Consider the following 26,955-nt stretch of genomic DNA (forward strand, 5'->3'; position numbering starts at 1 on the left):
GTGAAGGGTTCTCCTACCACTGAGCCCTGGCCTCTGCTCCTCCTGGGGGGGGGGTGGCTCCCCAGGGAGCACCTGACGCTGCAAGAAAGGCCCGTGGGGGCGGGGCCCTGGAGGGCAGTCGCTGGACTTAGGTGGGACGGGCTCCAGAGCCATGGCCAGAGGGGCTCTCAGGAACGGGGCTCCCCATAAGGACCACCCCGAGGTCCCGACCTAGCAGATGGTCCCTGTAGAGTCGGCTCCAGGCAGCCTGACCTGTGTGGTCGCAAGGAGAGAAGACGAAGGGTCTACTGTTGGGACCACTGGGAGGGGCTTTGGTGGGGCCTGGCTTGCGGTGGAAGTGGCCTGAATGTCCCAAGGCCCAGTGTCCCCGCCAGGCGCTTCCTCAGAGCTTCCTGGTGGGCTTGGGCAGCTCAGGGCCCTTTGGGCCCCATGCACAGCCATGCCACCTGGGCCAGTGAGGAGGCGTTCCCAGGCCACCGGGACTGCTGCCTGTGGTTGGTATCCCGCATGCCTCCCACCACAACTCAGTGAAGACAGGGGGGCAGCTGATCTTCCCTGGGGTCCCCCTAGCTTCTCGGGGCCTCCAGTCCTTTGTAATGGAGATGGGGATGACCACAGAGCCCCAGGGAGCCATGGGGCCCATGTGTGTGGGTGTGTGTATGGGTGTGTGTGGGTGTGTGGAGAAGTGCAGGCCCAGGGCGTAGGCTGGGGTGAGTGCACCGTGCCCTGGGAGCCAGGAGACATGTGGCTGAGCCTCTGCCCACCCCCCAAGGGAGCCAGGGCACGTGGACGGGCCTCTGGTCTTCTCTGTTCTGAGGCTCTGGCTACTCCCTCCTTTAGGTTGGAGGTGGTGAGTCTGGGGTCTTGACGGGGGTGGAGGGGCCAGGCGCCTGCAAGGCTATGACCTGAGGACACGCTCCCCGACAGATGAGCTCCCCGCTGCTACTGCAGGACAGGATGGCCCTCGCACAGCGCTACGTAGCTGGCTTTCCAGACCTCCAGAGGAGGCTGCTGGCCCTCCTGGACTCCTGGTGCCAGCCCGGCTTTGACATCAGAGTTGTGGCCAGGTGAGCCCTGTGGGGGCACAGGGTGGGGCACGGGTGACAGGCACTCGGGAAAGCCACGCGCAGGGTCTGCAGGGGTCACAGCCTGGGCAGCCAGCCAGAGACCGGCTTCTGGATCCCAGAGGCTGCACCTGGCCGGAGCCAGCCGAGAGCCCGTTAGGTCCCTTCGATGAACAGAAATAATCTTCCATGTCGTGTGAACAATGTGTTACACACAGAGTCACACTGTCCCTTCACCTAACGGGTCTCATCTGGGACACCCGTGGAGCCCATGGGGGTTTAAGCTGCGTGTGTGTGAGGCTGTCACGCGGAGGCGGGGCATGGGGGCGGCCACGGCTGAAGCAGCACCTGGAGGACAGTGGAGGCTCCTCAGGCGCCATCCGCATGCAGACGGCGGTGGCCTGATCCCACGCCACGAGCCGCCCAGCCCTGGGACCACCGCCTTGAGACGCGGGCCCTGAGCTCTGGGCTGGACCTCGTGGACCCAGAAAGTCCTTTCACTTCCCGGGTTTATTTCCTCTGCCCTACAATGGCATGAAGCTCGCCTGTCTCACGGGGTTGTGGGACTCACCACACGACGAAGCTGACACAGCGTGTGCGGCCCCCAGCCCAGCCCCCTCGCGTGGTGTGTCATCGCCGTTACTGTGTGTCTGGGAAGGGACACAGAGCAGGACCTGACTGGCTCAGTCAGTGTGGCACGAGGCTGTCGATCTTAGGGTCTTGGGTTTGAGCCCCATGCTGGGTGCAGAGGTTACTTACAGATAAAGTTGGGTTTTTTTCAAAGATTTTATTTATTTATTGGACAGACAGAGATCACAAGTAGACAGAGAGGCAGGCAGAGAGAGGGGGAAGCAGGCTCCCCGCTGAGCAGAGAGCCCGATGCGGGGCTCGATCCCAGGACCCTGAGACCATGACCTGAGCCGAAGGCAGCGGCCCAACCCACTGAGCCACCCAGGCGCCCCCTGATAAAGTATTTTTAAAAATTGAGAAGACAAGGGGCGCCTGGGAAGCTCAGTCATTAAATGTCTGCCTTCAGCTCAGATCATGACCCCAGGGTCCTGGGATCGAGTCCCGCGTCAGGCTTCCCGCTCAGTGGGGAGCCTGCTTCCCCCTCCTCCGCTCCCTGTTTGTGTGCTCATGCTCTCTCTCTCTGTCAAATAAATAAATAAATCTTTTAAATGAGAAGACAAGGGTAGACTGGAAGAAACTATTTGCAAAAGATGCAACAGTCTCCTTCATAGTGACCAAAATGGAAGCGTCCGGCAAACCCAGCATTAGGGAGGACGTGGAGGACCTGGAACCCCCGTGCCGCACTGGGGACAGTGAGCGCACCATGGCCACTCGAAGAAGCTGGCCACAGCGAAACGTGTGCTCGGGCCATCACCGCAAATCCACCGTTGAACGACGCCAGGATACATGGGTGCGTTGTCTCTGAAGAGACTGGAATGCTCGCGGCAGCTTTATTCCTGGTCCCCAAGCACCGGACGGATCCTAAGGGCTGTCCACAGCCCCACGGCTGGAGCACACACATCACACACATGACATGGACGAATGTTGTGCGAGATGGTACAGACCAAGCACCCAGACCCCACGAAGCCATCTGCAGGAAGTTCAGGGCCTGGCAGATGGTCTGTGCTGGTCAGATGCATGGCTGGGGGCAGGGCCGCGCACTCCGTGTTGAGCTGTGGGCAGTGGGTCCTCAGGTGTGAGGACACCTGGGGTCCCTGCTGCTCACGATGGGTCGGTTACGCCTCAACAAACACTGGTTTGCGGAGAATGCTTCTGGCAGAGAAACAAACACGCATTGTCGTCTGCTGGACAATGAGAATGTCAAGACGATGTTTTGAGAGAATGAGCGAGGCAGTGACCTCAGGGGAATCTGGGCATGCGGCAGGGGTCAGGCCGTGGTGCTCCGCGCTGGAAAGCTGAGCCTGCAGCCCCCAGGAGCACGTGGGGTCCAGCACGGAGCCCGAGGACGGCCCGGGAGCCGAGGCCCCGCACTGCTTGGCCGTCAGCCAGACCCTGGGGACCCTGGGCCACGGTGTGTGTGGGCATAGCTAGGACAGGGCTGAGGCTCAGTGCCAGTCAGGGGAGCTCAGAACACAGAATAGAGCTCTCGTCAGTAAACGCACAACGACAAGGAGAAAAGCTCAGTAAAGTTTTGGAGGGTAAATTTGATGATGTCTTCCAAAAAGTGCAAAATTGATGAACAGTGAAAATCAGAGAGAAAAGATGAAAGATTAGAGATCCTATCAAGAAGGGCCAACATTGGAATACAGGGAACCCCAGAAAGTAAGGAGAGAGGACGGCGTTCATTCCCGAGGGGCCTGGGTCCCGTGTAGCCAGTGTGCGGGGCAGCGGAGCCGATGGGACCCCCTGCAGACCCAGGGCAGAGCCGGATCACACAGGATTCTGGGAGCATCGTCCGCCCCATGCAAGGGAGAGCGGGTTCAACCCCGAAGTCTGAGCTCAGCGGAACCTTCCAGCCAGCGTGAGACAGAGCACAGACCTCTGCCGACCCCATCTCCAGCTCATCTGTGCGCATGCAGGGGGCTGCGGGGGTGGGGAGGCGGCTCATCTCCTCATCCGCTCAGGGTGAGGCTGGTCGGGGCCTGAGGTCTGGAGACTGAGGAGGCGATAAAACCAGACAAGCACTAACCCTGAAGAGAAGGGGTATGGTCTGCGCTGGCCGTGTCTGCCACACGTGATGGCGTAAGCACAGTGTGTCCTGACTTGGGTGGGAACGTGGCCGCTGGTGGGGGAGGGGGCGGCGGTGGAGGGGCGGGGGCAGAGGGGTGGGGGGGGGATGGGGGGCGGGGGGGTGATGGAGGGGCAGGGGCGGAAGGTGATGGGGGGCGGGGCGCCTTCCCGGGCCAGATGTCCCTGCGGAAGGCCTGACACTGGACAGCGAGAGCTTGCGTCCGGGCTCGTTACTCGGAAACCGAGGCAAATACTGGACCCGACGGAATGGACGTGCGAGCGGCGGGACCACGGCGGGCGGGACGCGGTGGCAGGCTGCTCTTCCCGCGTGTCCAGCCGTGTGCGTGCGGGCCGCCAGGCAGCAGCCGTGTCTCTCTCGTGCAGGCAGTTCCCACAGGTGACCCCCCTGCGGCTGGAGAGGCTGAGCCCCGGAGTGCTGAGTCGGCAGGTTCTGAGCCTGCTGGAGCGGCAGGGCCTGGACCCAGGTGAGCGGGGGCCCCGCGCCCTGGGTGCCCCCCGGGGCTGACCACCATCCACCGACCCCCCTCCTGCACCTGCCCACCGCCGGGGCCGAGGCTGGTCCCTCTCCCATCCCCCGCTCTTGTCCGGGGAAACCATTCTGACTCGCATCTCCCTGGTCGTTAGTGACGCCTGGACCACGTCAGGTACCGGCTGGCCATCTGACTGTCTTCTTCAGGAAATGTCTATTCAGTTTCTCTGCCTGCTTTTAAATTGGGCTATTTGGGTTTTTTTTTTTTTTTTTTTTTTTTTTTTGCTATTAGGTTGTGTGAGTTCCTTATGTGTTTCGAATATCCGCCCCTTATCAGAAATGTGGTTTGGCAGTATTTTCTCCCACTCCGTAGGTCACCATTTCACTTTGTCGATGATTTCTTGGTTGTGCGGAAGCTGATCTGTCGTGTGAGGGAATACTGCCGGCTGACGGCTGCTGCTTGCCCTCGGCTTCCAGTTCTCTCCGCGGCTCGCCTGCCCCCCCCACCAAGCTAGATGTCAGCCTTTTTTCTCCGAAAATACTCTCCACATTCCACTTTTATGTTATTTCTATTACTGCGCAGCTCAGATATTTTCTAATTTCTATGATAAGTTTTTCTTACTTCTTCTAATTTTCTTAATTTCCAAGCCAAGTGAGATTTTTCTTTTTGGTTTTCGTTTGTTTGGTTTTGGTTTTTTGTCTTGGTGTGAGCTCAGTCTCACCGTGATCAGAGATCATGCCTTGTACGATGTCAGTCCTTTGGGTTGAAATGTGTTATTATGAAGAAATCTACCCTCTTGTCTCTGAAAGCTCTCTCTTCTTGTCCCCTTTGGCTGTTCTTGGGATAATGTCCTTGTCTGATGCTCCGGGCCTCCCGGAGAGGACCCTAGTCACGGATGCGTCTTCCTTGTCTTGCTGGTGTTTGCGGGGCTTTGTGAGTCCGGGGCTTGCTGTCTCCAGTCGGTTCTGGAAAGTTGTAAGTCACGATCTCACACGTGGCTTCTCCTGCTTCCTTCCGCGCTTCTCTGGACCCTGACGTGTGTGTGGCCTCCTCCCCCGCCCTCCAGTGTCCCCTTCGTCATCCCTCGGGTGACGTCTCCTCTTTCCCACTTGGCCAGGCCTCTCCTCATCCATGTCCCACGAAGGACAAGACACGCCCACCGCTGAACCTTGCGATCGTCATATCTTTAGCTCTAGACGCTGTCCCGTGGCGTCTTCTAGATCTGCTGTCCCACTTTGTGCGGCTGTCTGATGCTTGAACACGTCTCTGATTTTGTCTTTTCTTTGGCTGTCTTGCCCACTGTTGTTCTGGGGTGTGTACCCATGGCCCAGCCCCGGCCCTGGTCAGCATCTGTGTCTCTGTCCCTCAGAGGCTTGTCATGACACTTGTTTCTGTCATCCTGGAGAAGTTACACGGGTTCTCTGGCCCTTGGATGAAGGTGCCCGCCTCCAGAAAGGAGGGCAGTCTTTGGGGCTTTTGCACAGAGAGAAGCACATCACCAAGAGGCTTTGATTTCTGATTGAACAGCCCACCTGCTGGCAGCGGGGGGGATACACAGGGGGAGCAACAGGTGTGTGGACGCCTGTGGGCTTCTGTCCTGGGCAGTCAGGGTCGGCGAGGACCCAGGAGCTGCTGGCTGTGCTGACGGTGGCCGGGAAACCCCACCTCTGAAGTATATGAGCCAGGTCTAGGAGGACCAGCCAGCCAGAGGGACCCCGGAAGCCCCGGGGAAGCAGCAGTGGGAAGGAGCTGCCCTCAGCCACAGCATGAGACTTGGGGTGGGGGGCACGTTTCAGGTGCTCCAAGGAGGGTCCCAGCAACAAAGACCTCTGGGGGTGTTAGGGTCTGGGGAACTGGGAGGTCTGGCGTGTGGAGCACCTGCCCCAGCATCTGGAGAACTAGAGCACTATGTTGACACGAAGGCATGCCCCACCCCCCAGAGACACACACCACCCCCGGCACAGGGGCCTCCAGGGTCATCTGTGCACCAGCCATGGGTGCTGGCGTACCCGCGTGGGAACATGGGTGGGCACCCAGGTCAGGCTGCCTGCCAGTGCAGCTCCCACGGGCTCTCAGCATAGAATCATTCACGGAGTCGGTGGTGGCCGCTGTGAGGCTGTCCCCATCTCCCTGGGGCTCTTCCCACCCAGGACTCAGGACTGGAAGGAGCGGCTCAGGGAAGTCGGGGCTGGTGAGCAGGTTGCGTAGAGGTCTGAGGAGGCTCTGGGTGGGGCCGTCCATCCTCACAGCAGCCCTGCGGTGCCACTGTTGGCCCCCAGGGTACCCACCTGAGGGTCAGGTCACGGCTGTGGTGGGCCCAGGGCTTGGGGCCAGAGGAGTCTTTAGGGGTGCTAGGCCAGCCTTAGCCCGGTACCCCTCTGTTCAGGGTGTGTCCCCTTGAGGTCCACCCCACCCCACAGGTCTCGGCTGAGTGCAAGGCAGGAGCAGATCTGGTGTGCAGACACCCCTGAACAATGGGGGCGTCCCCCACCCGTGTGCAGAGTCTGGCAGGCTGTGAGACAAGAGGGGAGTGGCAGGTGCTTTCTGGGGGTGCTTTGCTCAGGGGCCCTGCTCGGGAGTGGGGAGGACCCTCCTGGGTCTCCCGTTCTTCATGACTGTGTGCAGCCAGGCCCCGTCTGTGGCCTCCCCAGCTGGCCCCAGGTCCCTCACACACCAATGTCAGATCCAGAAGGCAGGCCGGGGAGTGCTTGCCTCTCCACGCCGAGCTCCCCACCAGTCCCCCCAGGCCCGGGTCCCAGGTGGAGCCCCCCAGGGAGTCCTGGCACAAAGGAGCCCTCAGCATGCTGTCTGGCTTGTATTTGGATTTTGTCGCATTTTCGGGTGTTCAACGTGTGCCGTGTGGCCAGCCTGCGTCCCCTGTGCCTTTCCTTTAAAGGTTTGCGCTCGGGTCTGGGCCAGTTGGCCAGGCTGCCTTCAAGGGCCATCCTCGGGGGGGTACTGCCTGCACGAAACTTTTGGACACAGGACCCACTGACAGAGTGACGCTTCGAAGTGTAGAACATCCGGGAGGCCGGCTTCTGTCTGCAGATCTGAGCCCGAGCGGGGCCCAGAGAGCATGTCGGTGACCTCGCAGTCTGGCCGGGCGGCCGCCGCCCCTGTCCCCTGCCTGCTCACCTATCCGTCCTTCCCTTCCTCAGGCTCCGTCCCCCTCGCTCTGCGGTGTGGCCTCAGGTTCCCAAGCGGCCTCCTGGGGGCAGGAAGAAGGAGGAGCGGTGCCCCAGAGTCACCGGCTGGCCAGCTGTGTGTGGACGGTGGCCCCACCACAAGGGCACTCCCCGTGCTGAAAGTGGGTGCTCGCGGGGCAGGCACTCCCGTGGAGGGTCCTTAGAAGACCAGGTCCCTAACTGTCCTGTGGCCAGCATCCCATCTGCACTGCCAGGCTTCAAGGACAGCCAGCCCTGGGAGCAGGGAGCCGCAGCCGGATGGCTGGACAGCAGGATGGGTGGACGGGGGGTGGGTGGACAGGGGGTGCCCTTCCTGGGAGCGAGGCCGGCTCGTAGGCACCAGTGTGTCGGCATGTGAGCAAGACGACCTCTTCCTGGAGGACTCACATTCCCACAGAAGGACCAGACGGGAATGCACCAGCCCAAGGGTCCTGCCTGGAGAGTGTGGAGTGGCACCTGGAGAGACCGGGCTGCCCTCCCTTGTCCCCAGGGTGGAGGGAGGGGCTCCAGGAGACCCCGGAAGTGGTCGGAGGCCGGGAGTCCGGCCACCCATGGCAGGGCGTAGGGTGCAGCCCCTGTCCTACCCTGAGCTCTGTGGTCTTTCCTCAGCTCTGTGTCCCCACGCCGTCGCTCAGCAGCGTCTGGCAGCCCTGCGCCACCTGTGCCGTGAGCATTTCGTGGAGGTGCGTGTGCCCTGCTTAGAGCCCACTCTGGGGCGGTGAGAAGGGGGGTGTGCTCCGGGTGGGACAGTGTCTCCGGGTTCTAGAATTGTCTCTCACTCTTGCAGGGCAGCTGGTCTCGGGAGAACTGGACTGAGCACGTGCAGGTGAGTCTGGAGGGCGCTGGTGACCTGTGTGAGGACCTGGCCCCTGAGAGCGTGCGTGCACACGTGCGGACTGGGCGTGGGGCGCACACTTGACGCGTGCGTGCCGCGGCCCAGACGTGCGGCCCAGACAGCTTTCCCGTTGGCCACAGGCTGGGTCAGGTCCCCTGGTGTCCCTGGCGGGTTGGGTAGCAGATGGTGTAAAGAAAGGGCTTCTCCCTTCCCAGCATAGGTTCCTGGACAAGGATCCAGACACGGAGCCTCAGGGCTGCCCACCCCACTCCGAAGCTCCGAGAGGCAGATCCCGACGGGTCAGCTTCGTGTGAGGGCCCCACCCGGGTGAGGCAGGGCCAGAGCGGCTAGGGGGCCTGGACCCTCCTTTAGCCCTCAGTGGACAGAGCCCCAGGCGGTAGAGAACACGAGGTTTGCTGGAGGCACCACAGTGTTGCCCAAGGGAATATTCTAGACCACCTTTGAGCATTGTCCTGGTCCAGGGCTCTGTGCCCCCTAAGCCCCAGCCCGAGAGGGAGGCAGCTGCCCCTCTGGGGGCTGCGGGGGTATAGAGGAGGCTGGACTGTAAGGCCGCTCCTGGGAGTGGGGACTCCAGTGCCCACCAGGACGGCAGCCTGGACGGGACAGTCTAGAAGCTTCCGTCCTCAGGCATGAGCTGGAGGTGTGGCTCGTCGTGGACAGAGAGCTGTCCCCAGTCCTGGGTAAAGCCGTTCTGGAGGGCAGGGGGGGTGTGAGGGGTTCCAGGGGCAGCATGCATGGCGCCAGGGGCCACTTGATGGGCAGGGGACACCCCCCCCCCCCAGGGAGAGTCTGGCATCGGGCGTCCAGCGGGGGGCAGCCCTGAGCCAGCCCTGGAGTGCTGGGTGTGTGGGGTGGGTGGTGAGTCACCGGAGAGGAACGTGGACCCCCAGGGAAGGCCCGGAAGGCTGGTCCCCCCTGGGTGCCAAGGCCGAGGCAGCCGGAAGGGCAGCGGACATCCTGAAGAATGCGGAGGGTTTCCGCATATTGTCCACGTGGGAACCCGCAGCCTTTGGGAAGCGGATGGCCTGAGGCTGCTGGGGCAACAGGGTCGTCTGGGAGGGGCCCGGCCTGTCAGCCAGCAGGGGCTCCTCGGGCCAGAGATCAGGAGGGAGAGAGGCTCGGCCTCCCAGGAGGACGGGGTCCTGTCCTCTCCCACCTGAGTTACAGCAGCCTCTGACCTTGTGGACCCAGGGGCTCAGCCAGGATGGAAACCCTCCTTCGGGGCCCTGGTGGTGCAGGTGGGCCCTGGGTGTCCCGGGACTGAGCTGACACAGGTGGGACACCCAGGGGCTACCTGAGTCCCTCTGCTTCTGTGCTGGCCCCTGGTGTGGGAGACGCAGCCTGGTGAGGCCCCCATGTCCATTGCTACTCCGAGGGCTGCTTGCCCGTGTCCATTCTCTGGACAGGGGATTCAGGGGTGTCACACAGGCCCACCTTCCCCTGAGAATGTCAGCCAGCCCAGGAGCGGGGGCGAGGAGACCCGAGGGCAGCCCCAGGCTCAGGAGCAGGCCCCACCATGCTAGGGCGGAGAGGAGCAGGGCCAGGCAACGTTCTAGAAGGATAGGGCTGGTCCCAGGTCTGGGGGCAGGACTGTGTCAGTTCAGGCCTAGAGACGGACAGATGGGGCGAGGCCGTTGGGCTGGGCCGTGGACACGGGACGGCGAGCCTTCAACCCAGCCACGCTGGGGGCCCTCGCTCAACAGCGGGGTCGGCACAGAGCCACAGGCGTGGAGCTTCTGTGGCCTTCCTTCAGATCACAGCCCCCTGTTTTGGGACTTGTGAGGTCTGGCGGGGTGGGGGTGCCCGGGGGACTGTCCACTCCCTCAGGGCAGAGCCAGGCTGCACAGCCCCTCCCGTGTGCCCCGCAGGCCCTGGTGGGACAGGACGAGCAGCTGCAGGACGAGCTGCGGTGGTGGCTGGCGTCTCCCGACAACCAGGCCGTGGCCGCCCAGTGCGCCCTGGACCTCTCGCTGCCTGAGACGCAGCTGCCAGCCTCGGTGGCCACTGAGCTCCGCCGGCTCAAACTCCAGGGGCGGTAAGCACCCCAGGCTTGGCAGGCTGGTGAGGGGAGCAGGCGCTTGGACCCCCATCCCTTGGCAAGTGGCCCCGTGAGGCCTGTATGTCAACAGTTTGGGGAAGGACACTGCCAGCCCCCGACGTGCCCCCAGAGCCCCCCCACCCCCGCCTCTCCAAGGTCTGCCCTGGGCCAGCTGGGCGGGTGCAGGGACCCACAGCCATGCTGCTTGTAGGGCTGCTGAGGTGCGCTCCGAGAGCCGGAGGGATGGTTACTATCAGCTGCCCATCGCCAGCGGGGACATCCATTTCCTGGCCTCCTGGGAGGACCTAGCCAGGCACGAGGAGGAGCTCCTACAGGTGGGTGTCTGACTCCGGGGGCTCTGTCCACACGTGAACCACGAGGCCCTCCATCCCAGCCCCCTAAGCGCCGCTGTAGAGCCGGGCACCCATACCAGACCATCTGGGAGACCCCGGGCCTAAAGCGGCAGTACGGGGCACCTGCCCACAGCCCTTTGGCTCTGGCCCCCCACTTGCGGCAGCTCCACACCTGTGCCATGGCTGGTCTGCACCCAAGGAGGCCAGAAGGAGTCCTTCGTCCCCTTCTGTGTGGAACAAGGGGCAGCCAAGGGCCAGGCCCAGCCCCAGTCCCCTAGGAGCCCACAGGGCGGTAGCACTGCCTCCCCTCACCCTCACCCTCGGGGGGCCGTACCCTCAGCCCCAGGCCTGTGGCCCCCGGGGGGGCCTCACCGGCTCATCCCAGCTCTCTACAGCCCGGCCAGGTGCTCGCTGTGGACCTGGAGTGGCGACCCTCGTTTGGCACAGGGGGCCGGCCCCAGGCGTCCATCCTGCAGCTGGCCGTGAAGGGCCGCGTGTTCCTGCTGGACCTGCCTGTGTTCTCACGGCCAGTGGGAGGGCAGGTGTCCCAGGCCTTCTCCAGGCTGGTCTCCCAGATGCTCTCGGATCCCTCCATCACTAAGCTGGGTAAGCAAAGCTCCTGCCACCCCAGGGGAGGGTGCTCGCACGAGGCCGGGGCCCCTTCCTTAGGTGCCTGTCCCACGGACCGCCCTCCCCGCAGGTTACGGGATGTCAGGGGACCTTCGGAGCCTGGGTGCTTCCTGCCCTGCCCTCGCTCACGTGGAGAAGCAGCTGCGGGGCAGTCTAGATCTGCTGCAGGTGCACAGACAGGTCAGTGGGGCGGGGGGTGGGGGCCCTTAGCACAGGCCCGTGTCTGTGGAGCACTCGGGCCTCAGAGCATCTTGCGGTCGCCCAGGTCACCAGGGCCGTCCCAGGAGTGGGTGTCACCACATGTCCCCACACTTTCCCCAGAACCAGCCCTGCTTTGGGCCCCTCTGAGTTATCAGCGCATTTTGGGGACTAAGCTGTTAGCCCCAGAGCTGACCTGCGGGCAGGTCACCGTGGTTCTGAGTCCCTGCGCCTGCCTGCCGGGGCGTCTGTGTCCTTCCTTCTGTGCGCGGTGGCTGTGGAGGCAGAGGGCCTTCCCCAGGCAGGGTCCCCATGTGCGACAGTGATGGCACGAGTGGTGGCCATCCCTCCTCCAGGGCAGGCCCCTCACTCCTGAGAGGCTCTGTCTTGGCAGATGCGGGTGGCAGACAAGCCGGCTCTAGGCAGAGGTGAGGCCAGGGGACCGCGGGGCCTCAGCCTCCTGGTGCAGCAGGTTCTGGGCAAGCCCCTGGACAAGGCGCAGCAGCTCTCTAACTGGGACCGGCGGCCACTGAGCGAGGGGCAGCTGGTGTACGCAGGTGGGCACCCTCTCCCTTCCCGAACATGCCCCTGCCCCACAGCCCCGCGCCCCCCAGCTGGAGGCTGAGGCTGCCCCGTGACCCCCAGCTGCTGATGCCTACTGCCTGCTGGAGGTGTACCAGGCTCTGTGCAGAGAACCTGCCCGGTTCTGCCTGTCTGAGGACCTGGCCAGGAGCCTGAGGCCAGTGAACAGTGAGAGGCCAGAGGCCTGGGAGCTGCCCGGCCTGCAGGAGGCCTCAGCCTCGCCTTGGCCGGTGAGTGTGGCCCCTGAGGTCCCTTCCCTCGAGTTCTCAGGAAGACTCACTGTCCTTAGAATGAGGTCTTTACAAGGGAGGAGGCCTGGGGTGGGGGCAGTCAGCTGCTTCCAAGAGGGCCTGGGTCCCTCCACCGGAGAGAAGTGGGGCCCCAGGCCTGTGTCCTGTAGGAAGAGGAGTCCCCAGCCCTCTCCTGATGCCAGGCCTGAGCTGCTCCCGCCGAGGTCCGGGGCAGTATCTGGCGTGCACCCCAAGCCCCTTGCCCCGGTGTGCTGTGCACAGATCCCCAGCCCGCAGACCCGTGCGGAAGCCCCGGGGGCCGTGGCTGTGCATCACTGTGTTAGTCTGCTCTGCTCTCTCCTGCACAGAACACAGCGACTCCCGGTTCTTCTCAGGGTTGGCCCTCAGAGCTCTCACCCCCGTCAAGACCAGGAAGGGGGTCAGGGGCCCGCGGGCTGAGCCAAGCCGTGTGGCGGGAGCCTGTGGCTGAGAAGCAGGACACCGCCCCAGAGGTCCCCGTCAGGGCCTTCCGTGCTGTGTGCGACAGCATGCTCCATGGGCTGGCCCGGAGCCTGCGCTGCCTGGGGGCCGACGTGCTGACGCTGGGCGCCGGTGAGGACCACCGCAGGGCTGCAGAGGTGAGTGGGGCCTCGTGCCCACCCACCTGGGGCTCCGGGCCCTGCTGTCTCCCTGTCCTTTGGGAGCAGCAGCCGTGTTTGAAGTTTTTGGGGTGGAGGACGGGGCTCCCCTGGGTCCAGGGGCAGAGATGTCTGTGGCTGCCCGGCCCTGGGGTCTGCCGGTGGGAGCCCTCTCCCCTCCTTTGGGCAGGCCCCCACCGTCCGCCCCTTGTCCTGTGGCCCCTGGAGACACTGCACAGAAGGGGGCTGTGCTCGCAGCCGCAGTGGGACCCTGCTTGGGGGAACACCAGCCCCCGGGGCCACAGAGAGAACCTGGCTGGGGGAGGTCTCAGAATTCTGGGGTTGGGATGTGGCGTATGGGGGCAAAGCCATACACGGGTCCCCCAGCCGAGTGTTCCATCCACCGGCCTTCTGCCCAACCACAACCAGCCACAGCTGCTCTGAGGACGTTTTCTCGGCTGTGGTTGTGGTTCTGCCCGCGCTGGCGCTCGTTCTGGAAGGCTGGCCTCGTTCATTCGCCGCCGCGCTTTCGGGGCTCACGGTCATTGTCGCATGTGTTTGTGCTTCGTTCCGTTTTGGGGCCCCGTAGTGCTCCGTTCACAGTGGACCATGGCAGTGTCCCCGCGCTCCCCGCATGAGGGACAGTCACCTGGGCTGCTTCCAGCAGTGCTGCCGCACGTGACACACAGGGCTGCCACGTCATGGTTGTTGTTCGTATGTGGTTTCTTTTATGCATTTGCAAACGTGTTTCTAACAGAGGGTCCCCGGCTCAGCAGACAGCGGGCTGCTACGCCGAGACCACGGAGCCGTGGGCCTGGTCTGCCAGCAAAGAGGGCCGTGGCTCTCGCCTGTCTGCACAGGGCCCAGGTGCCCTGATGCCGCCAGCCCAGTGGGCGGGCACTTCCTGCCCCCACCCCCCACTGATGCAGAGGCCAAAGCCAGGAGAGCATTGGGGACCTGCTCAGTGCTGGCCGCCCCCCCACCCCAACGCCCGCTGCCTGGTGCTGAGGCTGCCGGAGGGAGGGGCCAGAGCTGGGGGAGGACAGGCCCGGCCCGGCCAGCAGCGGACACTCACAACAGGGTGCCGCCTCTCCCCAGCTCTGGCCCCTCACGGGCTATCTCTCCCACAGGCCTGGTCCTGGCGTCTGAGGGAGGAGGTGGTTGTGCCGAGCTTAGCCCCGGCCACTGTCCTGGCACAGAACACCTGCTTCCAACCCCAGCTGAGTTGAGCCCGCGGCGGGGCTGGGACCGAGGCGGCCAGCCTGGCTTCTTGGGGACTCCACGCCAGGCCTTTCGGGTCACGGAATTCCGGAGCCGGGGGTGGGGGAGGTGCCCTCCCATTGACCCCCAAGAGTTCACGGGGCTTCCAGCGAACCAGGGGCCGGGTTCGGCTTTCCTGCTCCTTACCCTGCTGTGTTGCCCCGTGACTTTCTACATCGACAAATGGGATTTAAAGACATTAATTTACTAAGCAGCTGACCTTAAAATAGATTATTTTAAATGACTCAGGTGGGCCCAGTGTGGTCACATGAGCCTTTGGAGCAGAAACAGAAGTCGGAGTCAGGCCTGGGTAGGTGCCAGTGTGCCCGAGGCCCCACGTCAGGCAGGGAACTGGATCCTGCCGGCCCTCGGGAGCCCAGAAGTGGATTCTCCCCAGAGTGTGGCTGCCGGCAGCCAGATTTTGGTGTGAGCCCTACGCCGGGAGCCAGCGGGACCGGCAGGACCAGCCGGCCGCAGAGCGGCACCGAGGGTTAGCAGCGGCTGCACATGCCGAGGAGCTTGGAAATCAAGAGTGGCTGCAGGCTTGGGGGGCTGGGGTCTCCCCGAGAGAAGTCTGGCCGGCCTTGGGGGACTGCAAGTGGAAGGCACGGAAGGTGTGAGACAGGCAGGGTCTGGAACGTGCTGCCAACCCACACGGGACTAAAAACGCACGGACGTTCCCGTTCCTGGGGTCTGGGAGGTGGTACTAGTGGGTGGTCATACTTGGTGCCACATACCAGGGAGGTGTGAGCCCGACCTGGGCCGTGGGCTGGCATCAGCCGTAGCTTCCAAAATCCCTTTAACTTGGTGCAAGTAGGCCTTTTGATCCAAGCTTTTAAGGAATTCTGGTTTTCAGTACATGTCTCCAGAGTGGGAGACGTCACACCGCTCGTCAGCGGGTGTAGACACTCTGGGCAGTGGCACTGTGTCCCTCACTTGCCGGGCAGGCTGTCCACAACGGAGGAGGCCTCCACACCCGGGGCCTCGAGTGGGAGAGGACAGGGGTCAGCTGGGGAAGGTCTTGTCAGGCGATGCGGGAAGTCTGTCTGGTACATGGCGAGAGATGCCGAAACCAAGTGCTTGATTCCAGAAGCATGGCCTGCGGGGGGCTGGGTCTGGCCACACAGAGGACAGAGAATGAGTTTACGGAAGGCTAGCAGGGGTCTTGCTGGTCTCCACCAAGCCTGAGCCCGCAGTCCCTCTGTGGAAGTCAGAATGCACAGAGGAAGTCTGTGTCCGTGGCAACCCCACAGCTTGTGACCTGCCCCTGACAGGCAGCGGACTTCAGGTGCACCTGGCCAGGTCCCCACTTACACCCCCGACGGCTGCTGCTTCCTGGGGTGACCCTCACTGACCCGCTGGGGCCAGAAGTGGTTCCCAAGGACGGTCTTCAGGATGCGGTCTCTGCATGAAGTCTGGGACCTCTGGCTTGGTCCTCGAGTCCAGTGAGGTGGGAGAGCACTGTGTCCCATGGGAGTGGTGTCCCCAGTAGTCTGTGGCCCGCCTGTGGATGCCCGTGGCCGAGTGCCTGTAGTAGGAGAGATTCGGGTGAACATGCGTCTGCCACCTCCGGACATTCTTGTCCAAGTGAGGAGGATGTGGGCTCGGCGGCTGCTCTGACTGTGCCGGGCAAAGTGGCGGAGGAGGAATGGGCGTGGGGCCGCGCTTCCTGCTCACGGTCGCATGGGGACTGAGCTTCTGTCTCTGCCCCAAGAGCGAGCCCTGGGCCATCCCGCTGCGGGCAGCAGAGTGACGGCATGAGTCCCCTTTGCCACGGGGCCCACCACCCGTCTCTTTTGCCACGTTCACCAGCTGCCGGGCCTCCAGTTCCGTGTGGGGCTTTGTAAGAAAATCGCCGAGCCCGACGCGGTCCTTAGCCCGGCCTGCCCACGAGGCGGGTCCCCGGCCCGAGGCAGTGGCTCCTGCGCACGGGGTGTCTGTCCGGGAGTCGGCGTCCGGGTGCCTGCAGGAGTGCCTGTGTGCCCAGCGCCGGGTCGGGCCTCCGGCGCCCTGTGTCCGCGGCTGTCCCCGGAGGTGGCACTCCCTGTGGTGGAGCCGTGTAGGGGTGGAGAGGGACAGCAGCACCACCCCAGGGGCCCCTTGTGCCTCTCGTCCGCGCGCTGATGGTGCCCCATGAGCGTGACTCCACGCTGAGTCCTCCTGGGGACCCTTAACACGTCTCCCCGAGTCTTGTCTGGGGCCTCTGGCTTTCCTCTTCGTCTTGGCCGCCGGCGGGGTGAGCCTGTGGCCCGTCCCATAGGAGCGGCCAGGCCGTGAGGCTTCGCTCGGAGCCGCGTTGACCAGGAACCTGGGGGGAGAAGGCGGCGGGTTCACAATACCCCGCCTTCCGCCCTCGAGCACGGGTCTCCGTCCTCTCCTGTGGGCTTCAGACACGGCTCGCGACCTCCTCCACGAGCGCCTGTGCCTCGTTGGTCAGAGCTGCCCCAGGAATTGGCCTAAGGGCTGGTGTCCCCCCCAGAAACCTGACGAAAGTGTCCTCGGTCCTGCCCACGCGGCAGCCAGCTCCTCGGGGACGCACCACCCACAAACAGTGACACTTTTCTTCCTCCCTTTCCAGACCTTCCAGTTTCTGGGTTTTCCCTGTTCCCGTCATGTTCACTCAGACGTTGGCTCCAGGACAGTGGCACCCAGGAGCAGAAGGGGGGCCGTCCTCACTCCACTTCTTGGGCCCAAGTAGGGTGGCAGCTGCAGACCCAGGCCAGCCAAGGGTGCCCTCCCACTGCCGGCCCCACAGCCACTCCGATAAGCACAGAGGCCTGTTCCCTTTCCTGTGACACTGTGACCGCCGGCATCCTTCATTCCGGCCGGACCTTGCCCGTCCAGGTTGAACCCATCTTGGCCTGACCTGTGACCCTTTTCTGACACCCCTGGCTGTGGTTTCAAGTTCTTTTTTTTTTTTTTTAAGATTTTATTTATTTATTGGACAGACAGAGATCACGAGCAGGCAGAGAGGCAGGCAGAGAGAGGGGGAAGCAGGCTCCCCGCTGAGCAGAGAGCCCGATGTGGGGCTCGATCCCAGGACCCTGAGATCATGACCTGAGCCGAAGGCAGCGGCCCAACCCACTGAGCCACCCAGGCGCCCCGTCCGTATCTTCTTGAGTCACTCTGGCAGTTTCTGCCTTTTTCTGGAGCGCGTCCAGCCCGCCCCACGTCCCATGCGTAGGGATGGTGCTGCTGCTCGTGGGGCCCTGCCGCGTCCGCGCTCGCCCCGGTGCACGCTTGTGCCGCCTCTTCCGTGGCCGGCGGGTTGGTCAGCCCGGGACGCGCTTCCGCGTGACCGGGGTCTGGTCCGGGTCCTGTTGGGGTGTGTCTTCTGTCTCACCGAGGTCTGTTCTCAACGCCCCGTCACCTTCCTTCCGCTGTCCCGGGGTTGTCTCAGCCGAGTACTAACCTCCTTCATTCTTAGCCTCTTACTTTTATGATAGAAACATTCAAGATCATAAATTTTTTTCTTGAAATGCTGTTTTCCCTGCTTTCTGTCAGTTTTGATGTGTAGAACTTGTATTAGTTCGTGCTTCTAATGATCATTGAGCACCCGTGATAATTACTTCTTTAGCGCCTAGAGGACTGGCTTCCAATGTCAGAGAGCTTAGAATTTTGGAGCTTTTAGTTACTTTTTAAAAGTAAAGTTTCTAGCCTAACTATGGGGTGGTCAAGGGGCAGAGTCTGTATACCGTCCGCTCAGGCATTTGTGGGGACTTGCCTTGTAGCGGAGCAGATGGCCCTGTAGTGTTCCGCGTGGCTTGAGAGGAGAGAGATTCTCATGCTCGTTTCTGTCTCTCACAGACACACTCTCTCTCTCAACAGGTCAAGTTAATTAATGTGTTTCTCAAATCATCTGTATCTTGTTTGATGATTTTTCTGCTTAATTCTCTGTGCCGAAGTTCCCTAGGATGGTGGGTTTGTCTTACAGTTGTGTCAGAATTTGCTTTGTATGTTTTTAAACTGTGTTATTACGTGCGTATGCGTATATTTTTTAGAATTATCATATCTTCCCGTTGAGTGAAATATTTTATAATTATGAGGTAAACCTCTTTGACTCTAATAATGCTTGTTGCTTTGCCGTCTGTCCTCAGCCGCGCGGGCCCGTTGCTCCAGCATTCTTCGGTCCGCGTTTGCGTAACATTCCTCACGTTTTCACTTTGAATCTTCCTTTATGCTTGTATATTAGATGTATTTCTTATAAACTGCTTCTAGCTGACTGTACGAAAAAGTCTAGTCTGACAGGATTCGCTTTTCAAATTATCAGTTTAGTCTGTTTACCCTCAGCACAGCTGCTGACGTGCTCTGGGTCCACTTGGACTTCCCCTGACTTGTGCTTTCTGCTGGTTTTACATCTTCTGCTATTTTTTCCCTTTGTTTCTTACTATTCTTTTAGTTTCTTTATCCTTTTTACTTTTTATCCTATTAACTTGGAAGTTATAAGTTCTATTTCCATTCTTTTAGAGACTGTCTAGAAATCTTACCATTGTCGGAAGTTAAAGTTAGGGCAGGGAGCTCAGAACAATCAGCTTTCTTGTTCCTGCCCAACTTACTTATAGCACTTTCTAGTGTTTAAACACAATGTTGTTTTTCTTAATTCTACAAATTAGACATTATCATGTTCGTTTTACGTATTGGGTGGTTTTTGGAGTTTATGTTGTGTAGATGTGCGTCGCGCAGTAGACTCGCTCTACGGAAAAACGGGCTCTTTCTTGCTGAAGGAACGTCTTTTCTACGTCCTTCCATTGGGGCTGTTTCCCCTGAAAAATCCCTCTGTCTTTTCTCTTCTGAAAGAGAACGTTGCTGGGCTTGTCACTGGAGTCTGACAGAACTCTGAGAATGACACGTCGTTTCCCGGCGTCCACCGTTGCTGCCGGGACGCCGGCCGCCAGTCCCTCGTCGGTTCTGTGTGACTGTCGTGTTTTCGCTCGACCGTCGCTCTGTTGGTTCCGTCCTCACCTTTACTTCGGCTCTGTGTGTCTACTTGGGTTTCGTTCATCCCCTAGATGTGTGCTTGTTATCACTACACGGTAACCACTTGATTGCTCCTTTTCTTACTTTAGTAGTGAAAGATACAAAACGTATCATCTTAGCCATATCTGAGTGCAGTTCAGTAAGGTTAGGGGCGCTCGGTGTTGTGTGCTCACTGTCTAGCTCCAGACATTTTTCATCATCCGAAACAAAGGCTTCGTCCGATTAAACATCTCTACCCGCCTCCTCCCAGCCCCCGGCACCCACCGCCCGACTTTCGAGCTCTGAGTCTGGCCTCTCCGGTGCCTCCTGTACACGGAATCGCTTGTTGTTTGTCTTTTTGTGTCTAGACACTTGGCTCAGCGTGATGGCTTCAGAGTTCATCTGCGCTGTGGCGTGTGTCAGAACTTCCTTCATTTTTTTTTTAAAGATTTTATTTATTTATTTGTCAGAGAGAGAGAGAGAGCGAGCAGAGGCAGGCAGAGGCAGAGGGAGAAGCAGGCTCCCCGCCGAGCAAGGAGCCCGACGTGGGACTCCATCCCAGGACGCTGGGATCATGACCTGAGCTGAAGGCAGCGGCTTAACCCACTGAGCCACCCAGGCGTCCCAGAATTTCCTTCATTTTTAAAGCTGAATAAATTCCAGGGAGTGTGTGTGTGTGCGCGCGCACACGCGCGCGTGTTTGGGGGCGGGGCTTCGCCCATTCGTCTGTTGATGACCACCTGGAACACTGGGTTCCTTTCCGCTGTTGACCGTTGGGAGCGATGCCCCCGTCCCCCGCGGTACACGCGTATCGGTCCGAGGTTCTGCTCTCGGTTCTTTTGGGTAAATGCCTACAAGTGCAATCACCAGATCATCTGGTAATTCTATGTTCAACTCTTTGAGAAACTGCCACTGTTTTCCAAGGTAAATATACCATTTTATCACAACCGTTAGTGCATGAGGGCTCCATTTCTCTGTGTCCTTACCAATCTCTCTCTTTTTTTTTTTTTTTGAAGATTTTATTTATTTATTTGACAGAGAGACACAGTAAGAGATGGAACACAAGCAGGGGGAGGGGGAGAGGGAGAAGCAGGCTCCCCGCTGAACAGGGAGCCCCATGCGGGACTCGATCCCAAGACCTGGGAATCATGACCTGAGCCAAAGGCAGGCGCTGCCTAACGACTGAGCCACCCAGGCGCCCCCCAACACTTATTTTCCTTAAAAAAAGAAAAGCCATCCTGACGGGTGTGAATATGTATCTCACTGTGGTTGGATTTGCATGTCTCTAATGATGAGTGACGTTGAACGGCCTCTCCTAGGCTTGTCGGCCGTCTGTACGTCTTCTTCAGAGAAACGTCTGCTTAAGCCTCTCGCCGACATTTCACTGGGTTATTTGCTCGCTTGTTGCTGGGTTGTGAGAGTCCTTTATGTGTTCTGGTATCAACCCCTGAGCAGGTACATGACTTGCAGGTATTCTCCCTCACTCTGTGGGCTGTCTTCTCACTGCTTCGGTGGTGCTCTCTGAGGTACAGGAGTTCTGTTCTTTCCATGGAGCCCAACTTCTCTATCTTTAGTTTTGTTGTCTGCGTTTTGGGTGCCGTGTCCAAGAAGTCCCCGCCGGACCCAACACTGACATTCCCCCCTCGTTTTAAGATTTTCGTAGTTCGGCTCTTACAGTTTCGAGTGGGCTCTCGCATTCTCCGGAGGTAACCAGTGCAGAAATGAGCAGGACGCACCGATGGAGCCGTGTTGGGCGCTTCCGTGTGCGGCTGCTGTCGCCACATCCGAGCTCCTCCGCCCCTGCAGCCCGCGACAGCTGTCATTGCGTCCCGAGCCCCTTTGCTAGGACACTTGTGGGCTCTGATAACGTCTTTGTTTTCTGACACGATGAGACATTCCAGCTTCGTTGGGTGCATTTTCTGCCGCAGACCCGGAATCAGCTGTTTCTCAAAAAAGTGCTGACCCTCCTCCCTACTTGGAAGCCAGTCTGGACACAGGCTGCTCCTGGCTCTAGGGTGGGTTCTCTAGGCCCATGCGGTCGCCGGAGTGACGAAGTCCTTTCTTACACATGTAAGAGATTCACAGGGAAGCTTCCATTCGGGCCTGAAGCCCATTTCCTTAGTGTGAACTCACACCCCCCTCACACCCCCGTCTTCCACCCAGCACCGGCATAATGTGTCTGTTTTTGTCACAGTTCCCACGTGCCCGCTTCCGAGGGACGCCGCCAGCACTGTGGCCACCAGAAGTGCCGCCGCAGGGTTTGCTTCCTCAGTCTGTGCTGGGCACCTGGACGCACGCAGACACCGCGCTGGGCTTTCGCGGCCCTCGGGATCCCCCCCTCTGTGCCACTCATTGTTTCATCTTTGGATCTTCAAAGATGGCTTTTTAAATTGTAATTTTGTTTGCAATTATGCAAAATGTTTGTAGGATTCTAAGACCAAATCTCTCCAACAAGGCAATGCCCCAGGACTCAGGCTGTGGGACCTGCTGTTTGCTCGGGTCCCAGACGGGGGCAGCTCTGGGCGACGGGCGGAAGGTGCCTAGGGAGGACGGGCCGCGGGGGCAGACGCAGCCCTAGTTGCCAGCACCAGTGCGCCCCTCACCTGTCCATCTGCCTCCTGCACAGGTTGCCAGGCAGGAGGGAAGGATCATCTTGACCTCAGGGCTGCCGTACCACAAGGTGAGGGCCCCGAGAACGGCTCCCACCTGAGCCTCCTCTTTCCAAGGGAGCCTCAGCCTGGCCCTTGGGCCACCCCCACTTGGGGCCTTTCGTGGGGCAGATGGTTGTGGGGGCTGACCTGGCACTGTGGTCCCACCCTGGGTGGGCTAAGGGGAGGCTCTTGGCCCCTGAGCTGGGGGAGGGGAGGTTCTAGGCCTGCAGCCCAACCGCCCCACTTGCATGCAGCTCCGGGCCCAGGTCGGGGCTGGGCGCTGCATGTCCGTGGACTGCTCCCTCAAGGCCCGGCAGCAGGCAAAGGCCGTGCTCAAGCATTTCAACGTGCGCGTCACCCCTGCCGACATCTTCAGCCGCTGCCAGGTGAGTCCGGTGCATCCCCGGCCTGCCTTGGGCTGGTGTGTGAGCCCTGGGCTGTCGGGGAGCCGCTTCCGTGACGGGCAGGACCCAGCATGTCTTTGGCCGACCGCAGAGACCACATGCTTTGGGGTTTGTGTTCCTGCCGGCAGCAGCCACCCGGACCCCACGTTTCTTCCTCTTCCTCCTGCCCCCACTGAGGCCAGGAGGTGGCAGAGCTCTGGGGCTGGCACTGCCAAGGGCACAGCTCACGTGGAGCGCCTGTTCCATCCAAGCTTTTCCTCCCGTGTCCAGGGCCGGCCTCTCACCAGGCTTCTGGGTGAAGGAAAAGGAGCCCATGGACGTTGTGTCTGGTTGGGGGCGGGGTTCCCATGTTCAGAGGGCAATGTCCACGGCCACAGATGGCCACTGGGTCTGTCTCAACATCTGGAAAGTTCTGGGTGAAGAAATCGCCAGGTCAGGGCAGCCATGTCCAGGGTTAAGTTTGGGGTCTGGGGCCTGGGTACCGTCTGCTGATTGGGCCAGGGAGGGGGCGCCTGGGAGCTCTGCCCTCTGGTAGCCCCCCCCCATGCCCTCCGGCTGAGTGGGAGGTGATGCAGGCTGGGGCCTCCGTGGGCTACAGCGGACAGAGGGCCTTGGGGTCAGTCCTAGCACGCTCCTGTGGCTCCCAGTGCAGTGCTGGCTAGTCCCAGGATATTTGGGGGGCAGGAGCCATGACAGAATGCCATCCTCCCCAAGCCAGGTGGCTCGGTGGATGCCGGGCCTCCCATCCATGGTGCAGGAGAGGCACGACCTCCAGCGGGGCCCGTGGCACCTGAACCCATGGGGCTGAGTCAGGAGATTTGCAGCCCCTGCGGTGTCTGTGTGCGCCCCAGGACAGGCATGCAGCGGAGTGGGAGGGAGGGGAGAGGGCCCCGGAGCCAGGCCTCAGGAGCAGTCTGTGCAGATCCCCTGGCCCCCAGCCCGCCCGCACGGACAGCGGACAGCGGCTGACCCAGTGGCGGGAAGTGCGCCGTGGGGCCTTTTCCTTCAGTGAGCTCTAGGAGGACAGGAACCTTGTCTACTGCCTCTCTTTGTCTGTGCTCAAGCCGACAAGTGTTGTAAAGACCCCAGGACGTCCGGGACGCCTGGGAGGCATTTTAATGAGCTTTTCAGAGCCTCTGCTGCTAAGTTTTCTTGAGAAAACAGGAAGTTGGGTAGTTGGGAGGAAACCCCCACTGGCGCCCCGGGAAGCCTCATGCTGGGGAGCAGTCTGACCTCCTTCGGGCCTGTGAGGGCATCAGGCCACCACCCTCCTGCACAGGGAAGAGCGTCCCCAGCCTCGTGGCCCCGTCTGTCCTGTGCGTGCTGTGCCTCCTGGCCCCAGAGTCGGCAGCCCGCAGGCTGAGGTCCCCCCTGCCCCGCCAGCCAGGAGGGGCAGGCTACAGGCTGCTTGAGAATGTCTGGGGGGCTGCCTGCTGTCCGCTTAAAGGCCAGGGCACAGAGCCGCACCACCGTGATAGGGGACCAGCCAGCACCCAGGCCAGAGAGGGAGCACTCAGCCACCCCAGGACAGAGAGAACCTGTGGGGGTGGGGCGTACGGAGGTGCTGGGGTCTGTTCTGGCTGTAGCAGGTGGGACACATTCGGGGGCCCTGACGATCGGGTGGGAGCACCCGCTGGGTCTAGAGCACCCGCTGGTGCCAGAGCAGAGGAGCGGGACCAGATTCAGGATGCGGCATGAGGCTGTGCTGGGCCCCTAACCAGTGTGTCTGGGCTCCTTGGGGTCTGGTCTGGAGGCAGATGCACCGGGCTGGGGAGGGGCATGGGGAAGGGGAAGCCTCAGCCCCCAGCTCCCTGCTCCTCTGGGGGCTCTGCCCAGCAGTGTCCCCACGAGGCCAGCCAGTTAGGATGGAGACAGCGTCCACAACCTGCGACCATGCAGCTGCGCTGGCCCAGATGCAGATGGCAGCCTCCCTAGTACCAAAAGGCACACGGGGCTGGAGGAGTGCGGTGGGGTCCCAGGCAGAGACCTGTATGTGTGGCCACAGGCAGGGGCTGGCCACCGCGTGGGCAGCCAGCAGGAGCGCAGGTAGGAGGCTGTGTGTTGGCACCTGCTGACCTCTGTCAAGAAAAGGCCCAGGAATGCCTGGATGGCTCAGTAGTTAAGTGTCTGCCTTCGGCTCAGGTCATGATCTCAGGGTCCTGGGATCGAGCCCCATGTCGGGCTCTGCTCAGCAGGGAGCCTGCTCCCCCCCACACCTGCCGCCTGCCTCTTTGTCTGCTTGTGATCTCTCTCTCTGTCAAATAAATAAATAAAATCTTTAAAAAAAAAAAAAAAGAAAGAAAGAAAGAAAAAGAAAGGGCCCTGGGAACCTTCCGGTCCTGGGGTGGCCCATGGCCTCCATCAGAGCTCAGTTCTACAAGAAAGTGCTCTGGCTGGGCCCCAGGGCAGGACCCTCCCTGGGCCCATGAGTGTGCATAAGGACCCGAAACGCCAGCATTACTGGGCCCGGTGGGCAGAGAAGGGGTCTCTGAGAAGCCAGAGTTTCTAAATTTGGACCCAGCCGTTGTCACCAGGGAGGCGACTGGGAAGGGTAGGAGGGCTGAGCTCACTCAGGGTCGGCGAGCTGGTAGAATTAGAGCCTGTTTTCAGGCCAGACACCCAGGTGTGCAGGCCAGGGCTGTGTGAGCCCCAGGTCCAGGCAGGCTCCGGCCACTTTCCCTCTGACGTGCTCCCAGAACCCCTCCACCATGGCATTCCCAGCTAAACCCAAGGAACTCGCCCTGAGCAACAACCAGGAACGGCCAGCCTCCCCAACTCCCAGCCCCGTGTTGGGGCGGAGGGATGCCATTCTCGGGGCCGGGCAGGGTGGACCAGTAGCGAACCCTAAGAGGCACAAAAGAGGTGCCCCACGGACACTCCATGGGGATAGCCTGAGGCTCAACACAGTGACGAGCTTGGCTCCGTGGGCTCCATGTCGTTCTGTGGGGCTCCGTGTCCTTCTGTGGGGTTCTGTGGGGCTCCATGGGGCTCCATGTGGTTCTGTGAAGCTCCGTGTCATTCCATGGGGTTCTGTATGTTTCTGTGGGGCTCCGTTTCATTCCGTGTCATTCTGCGGGGCTCCACAGGGCTCTGTGTCATTCCACGGGGTGTCGTGGGGGCTCTGTGTCATCCTGCGGTGTTCCACGGGGCTCCGTGGGGCTATTGGCTTGCAAGTCCATCGAGGCATCTGAAGGTGCTGTCCACTGACCAGCAGAGAGCACCGCATTCAGGACTGACCCCGGGAGGGCCTCTGTGCTTGGCCTTCAGGGCCCTGTCCCATGCTCCGGCGGACCTAAGCCCCAACGGGTGGCTCACGGCCTCCGCCGCCCCTGGCCCCGGCTGGAGCGGGCGGCCTCCCCGGAGACCTCCCACTGCCAGGCTGACTTTCCATTTTCCTTCCCTTCTTCATGCTATTTTAGTGCCATTCCCAGAGGGAAAACCCGCTGGACACACAGCATTCCCAGAGCACGCCTGGCCACTCTGTGGGCTGGTGCAGGGGGGTACAGGATAGATGTGCGGAGGGAGAAGGCCCAGGCCAGGGTTGGCCAGGTGCCTGGCCAGGGGTCTGTGGCCACGCCTCACCCTCGCACCCCTGACCCCAAGCTGCGTGGACATTCCACGTGGCATGTGCTCCGGGCCCCACGGTCTGCCTTCTGGGGCGTCTGCCCGTGAGGACAGCGTGCCAGGGCCAGAGCCAGGTGGCGGAGGCCCAAAGTGGACAGGGAGATGGCCCACCTGCCCACACCAGGGATTTGAGGGGTCTCACAGGGGGCAGGATGGTGACCCCTGAAGCTGGCGACCTGGGCCTGGGATTGTCCATCAGGAACATCCGCCAAAAGGACATTCCCAGTGCTGTCCACCATGGGAAAATATTTTATCAAAGAAATATGAGTTAAAAAAAAAAAAAAGCCTAAGTACGAACCCCTGACATGGCATAATGTCTATTTTTACTGTCCCTCTGGTCCCCCTCCACTGTGGTGGGGAGCAGGCCGTGGCCCCGTGTGGAAGTGGGGGAGGGTCCGGGGAGTCAGTGATGTCGGCCTCCGGAAGTGGGCACCCGGGAGGGGAGGCCTCTGCGGACGGTGACCCTGCCTTAGGGAGCTCTTGGGTGGTGCAGGCTACCGGATCCCCAGGAGGGAGATGGGCCAGAGAGGAGCCCACAGTTGGGGGAGGCCGGGCCTTGGGCTGCAGCCTCACAGGCACCCAGGAGGCAAGAGGGCTGGTCAGGGACCCTGGGACAGAGGTGGACAGCAGCCCAGACTGACCCATGACAGGGGAGGGATGCAAGCAGAGGGCTCCCAGGGCCTGGAGGGGTGAGCAGGACTCCAGGGCAGCCACCCCCCAGCACCCACGCCTGGAACCCAGGGCCAGCCGCAGCACCTGTGCCTGGGCCTGTCCCTGGGCCCGCAGATCCTCCCTCTGTCCTGATGACCAACTCCAGACCAGGGACCGACAGGAAGAGGGGCCACAGCCACTGACCCCGCCCCTCCCCAGCCTTTGTGCTCTGTGGCCCCCAGCCCCGTTCCCACACTCTGGTGCCCTCAGGGTCACACAGGCACAAAGGCTGGGGAGGGGTGGCCACCACTTTCTGCGGGGAGAGACCCCGGCCCGCTGGCTCTGAGGCTGCGGGAGGAATGGCCGCGGGGACTCTGCAGGAGGACGGGTGGGACCAGCTGGCGTCCGGCTGCCGCGCTGCCGCGAGACATCAAGGACAGTGGG

At 61.4% G+C, this 26,955-nt stretch overlaps 1 protein-coding gene across 10 annotated transcripts in view; it reads left to right on the forward strand.

Annotated features, from left to right (window-relative positions):
* EXD3 (exonuclease 3'-5' domain containing 3) overlaps window positions 1–26,955 on the forward strand; it is a 78,835-nt gene that overhangs the window by 35,320 nt on the left and 16,560 nt on the right. For 6 of the 10 annotated variants that reach the window (XM_059410200.1, XM_059410190.1, XM_059410193.1 and 3 more), the window contains 13 exons: window positions 928–1,067; window positions 4,149–4,249; window positions 8,050–8,123; window positions 8,228–8,266; window positions 10,165–10,331; window positions 10,546–10,669; window positions 11,083–11,293; window positions 11,388–11,497; window positions 11,910–12,072; window positions 12,161–12,327; window positions 12,696–12,965; window positions 21,808–21,861; window positions 22,087–22,218. In XM_059410200.1, coding sequence (XP_059266183.1) covers window positions 928–1,067; window positions 4,149–4,249; window positions 8,050–8,123; window positions 8,228–8,266; window positions 10,165–10,331; window positions 10,546–10,669; window positions 11,083–11,293; window positions 11,388–11,497; window positions 11,910–12,072; window positions 12,161–12,327; window positions 12,696–12,965; window positions 21,808–21,861; window positions 22,087–22,218 — 1,752 coding nt within the window. Of the gene's footprint in view, window positions 1–927; window positions 1,068–4,148; window positions 4,250–8,049; window positions 8,124–8,227; window positions 8,267–10,164; window positions 10,332–10,545; window positions 10,670–11,082; window positions 11,294–11,387; window positions 11,498–11,909; window positions 12,073–12,160; window positions 12,328–12,695; window positions 12,966–14,095; window positions 14,335–21,375; window positions 21,624–21,807; window positions 21,862–22,086; window positions 22,219–26,955 lie in introns of those variants that run through there. The other 4 variants (XM_059410197.1, XM_059410199.1, XM_059410198.1 and 1 more) reach the window with 4 other exon arrangements.

The sequence above is a fragment of the Mustela nigripes genome, chromosome 9 (assembly GCF_022355385.1).
Source record: "Mustela nigripes isolate SB6536 chromosome 9, MUSNIG.SB6536, whole genome shotgun sequence".
Lineage (NCBI taxonomy): Eukaryota > Metazoa > Chordata > Mammalia > Carnivora > Mustelidae > Mustela > Mustela nigripes.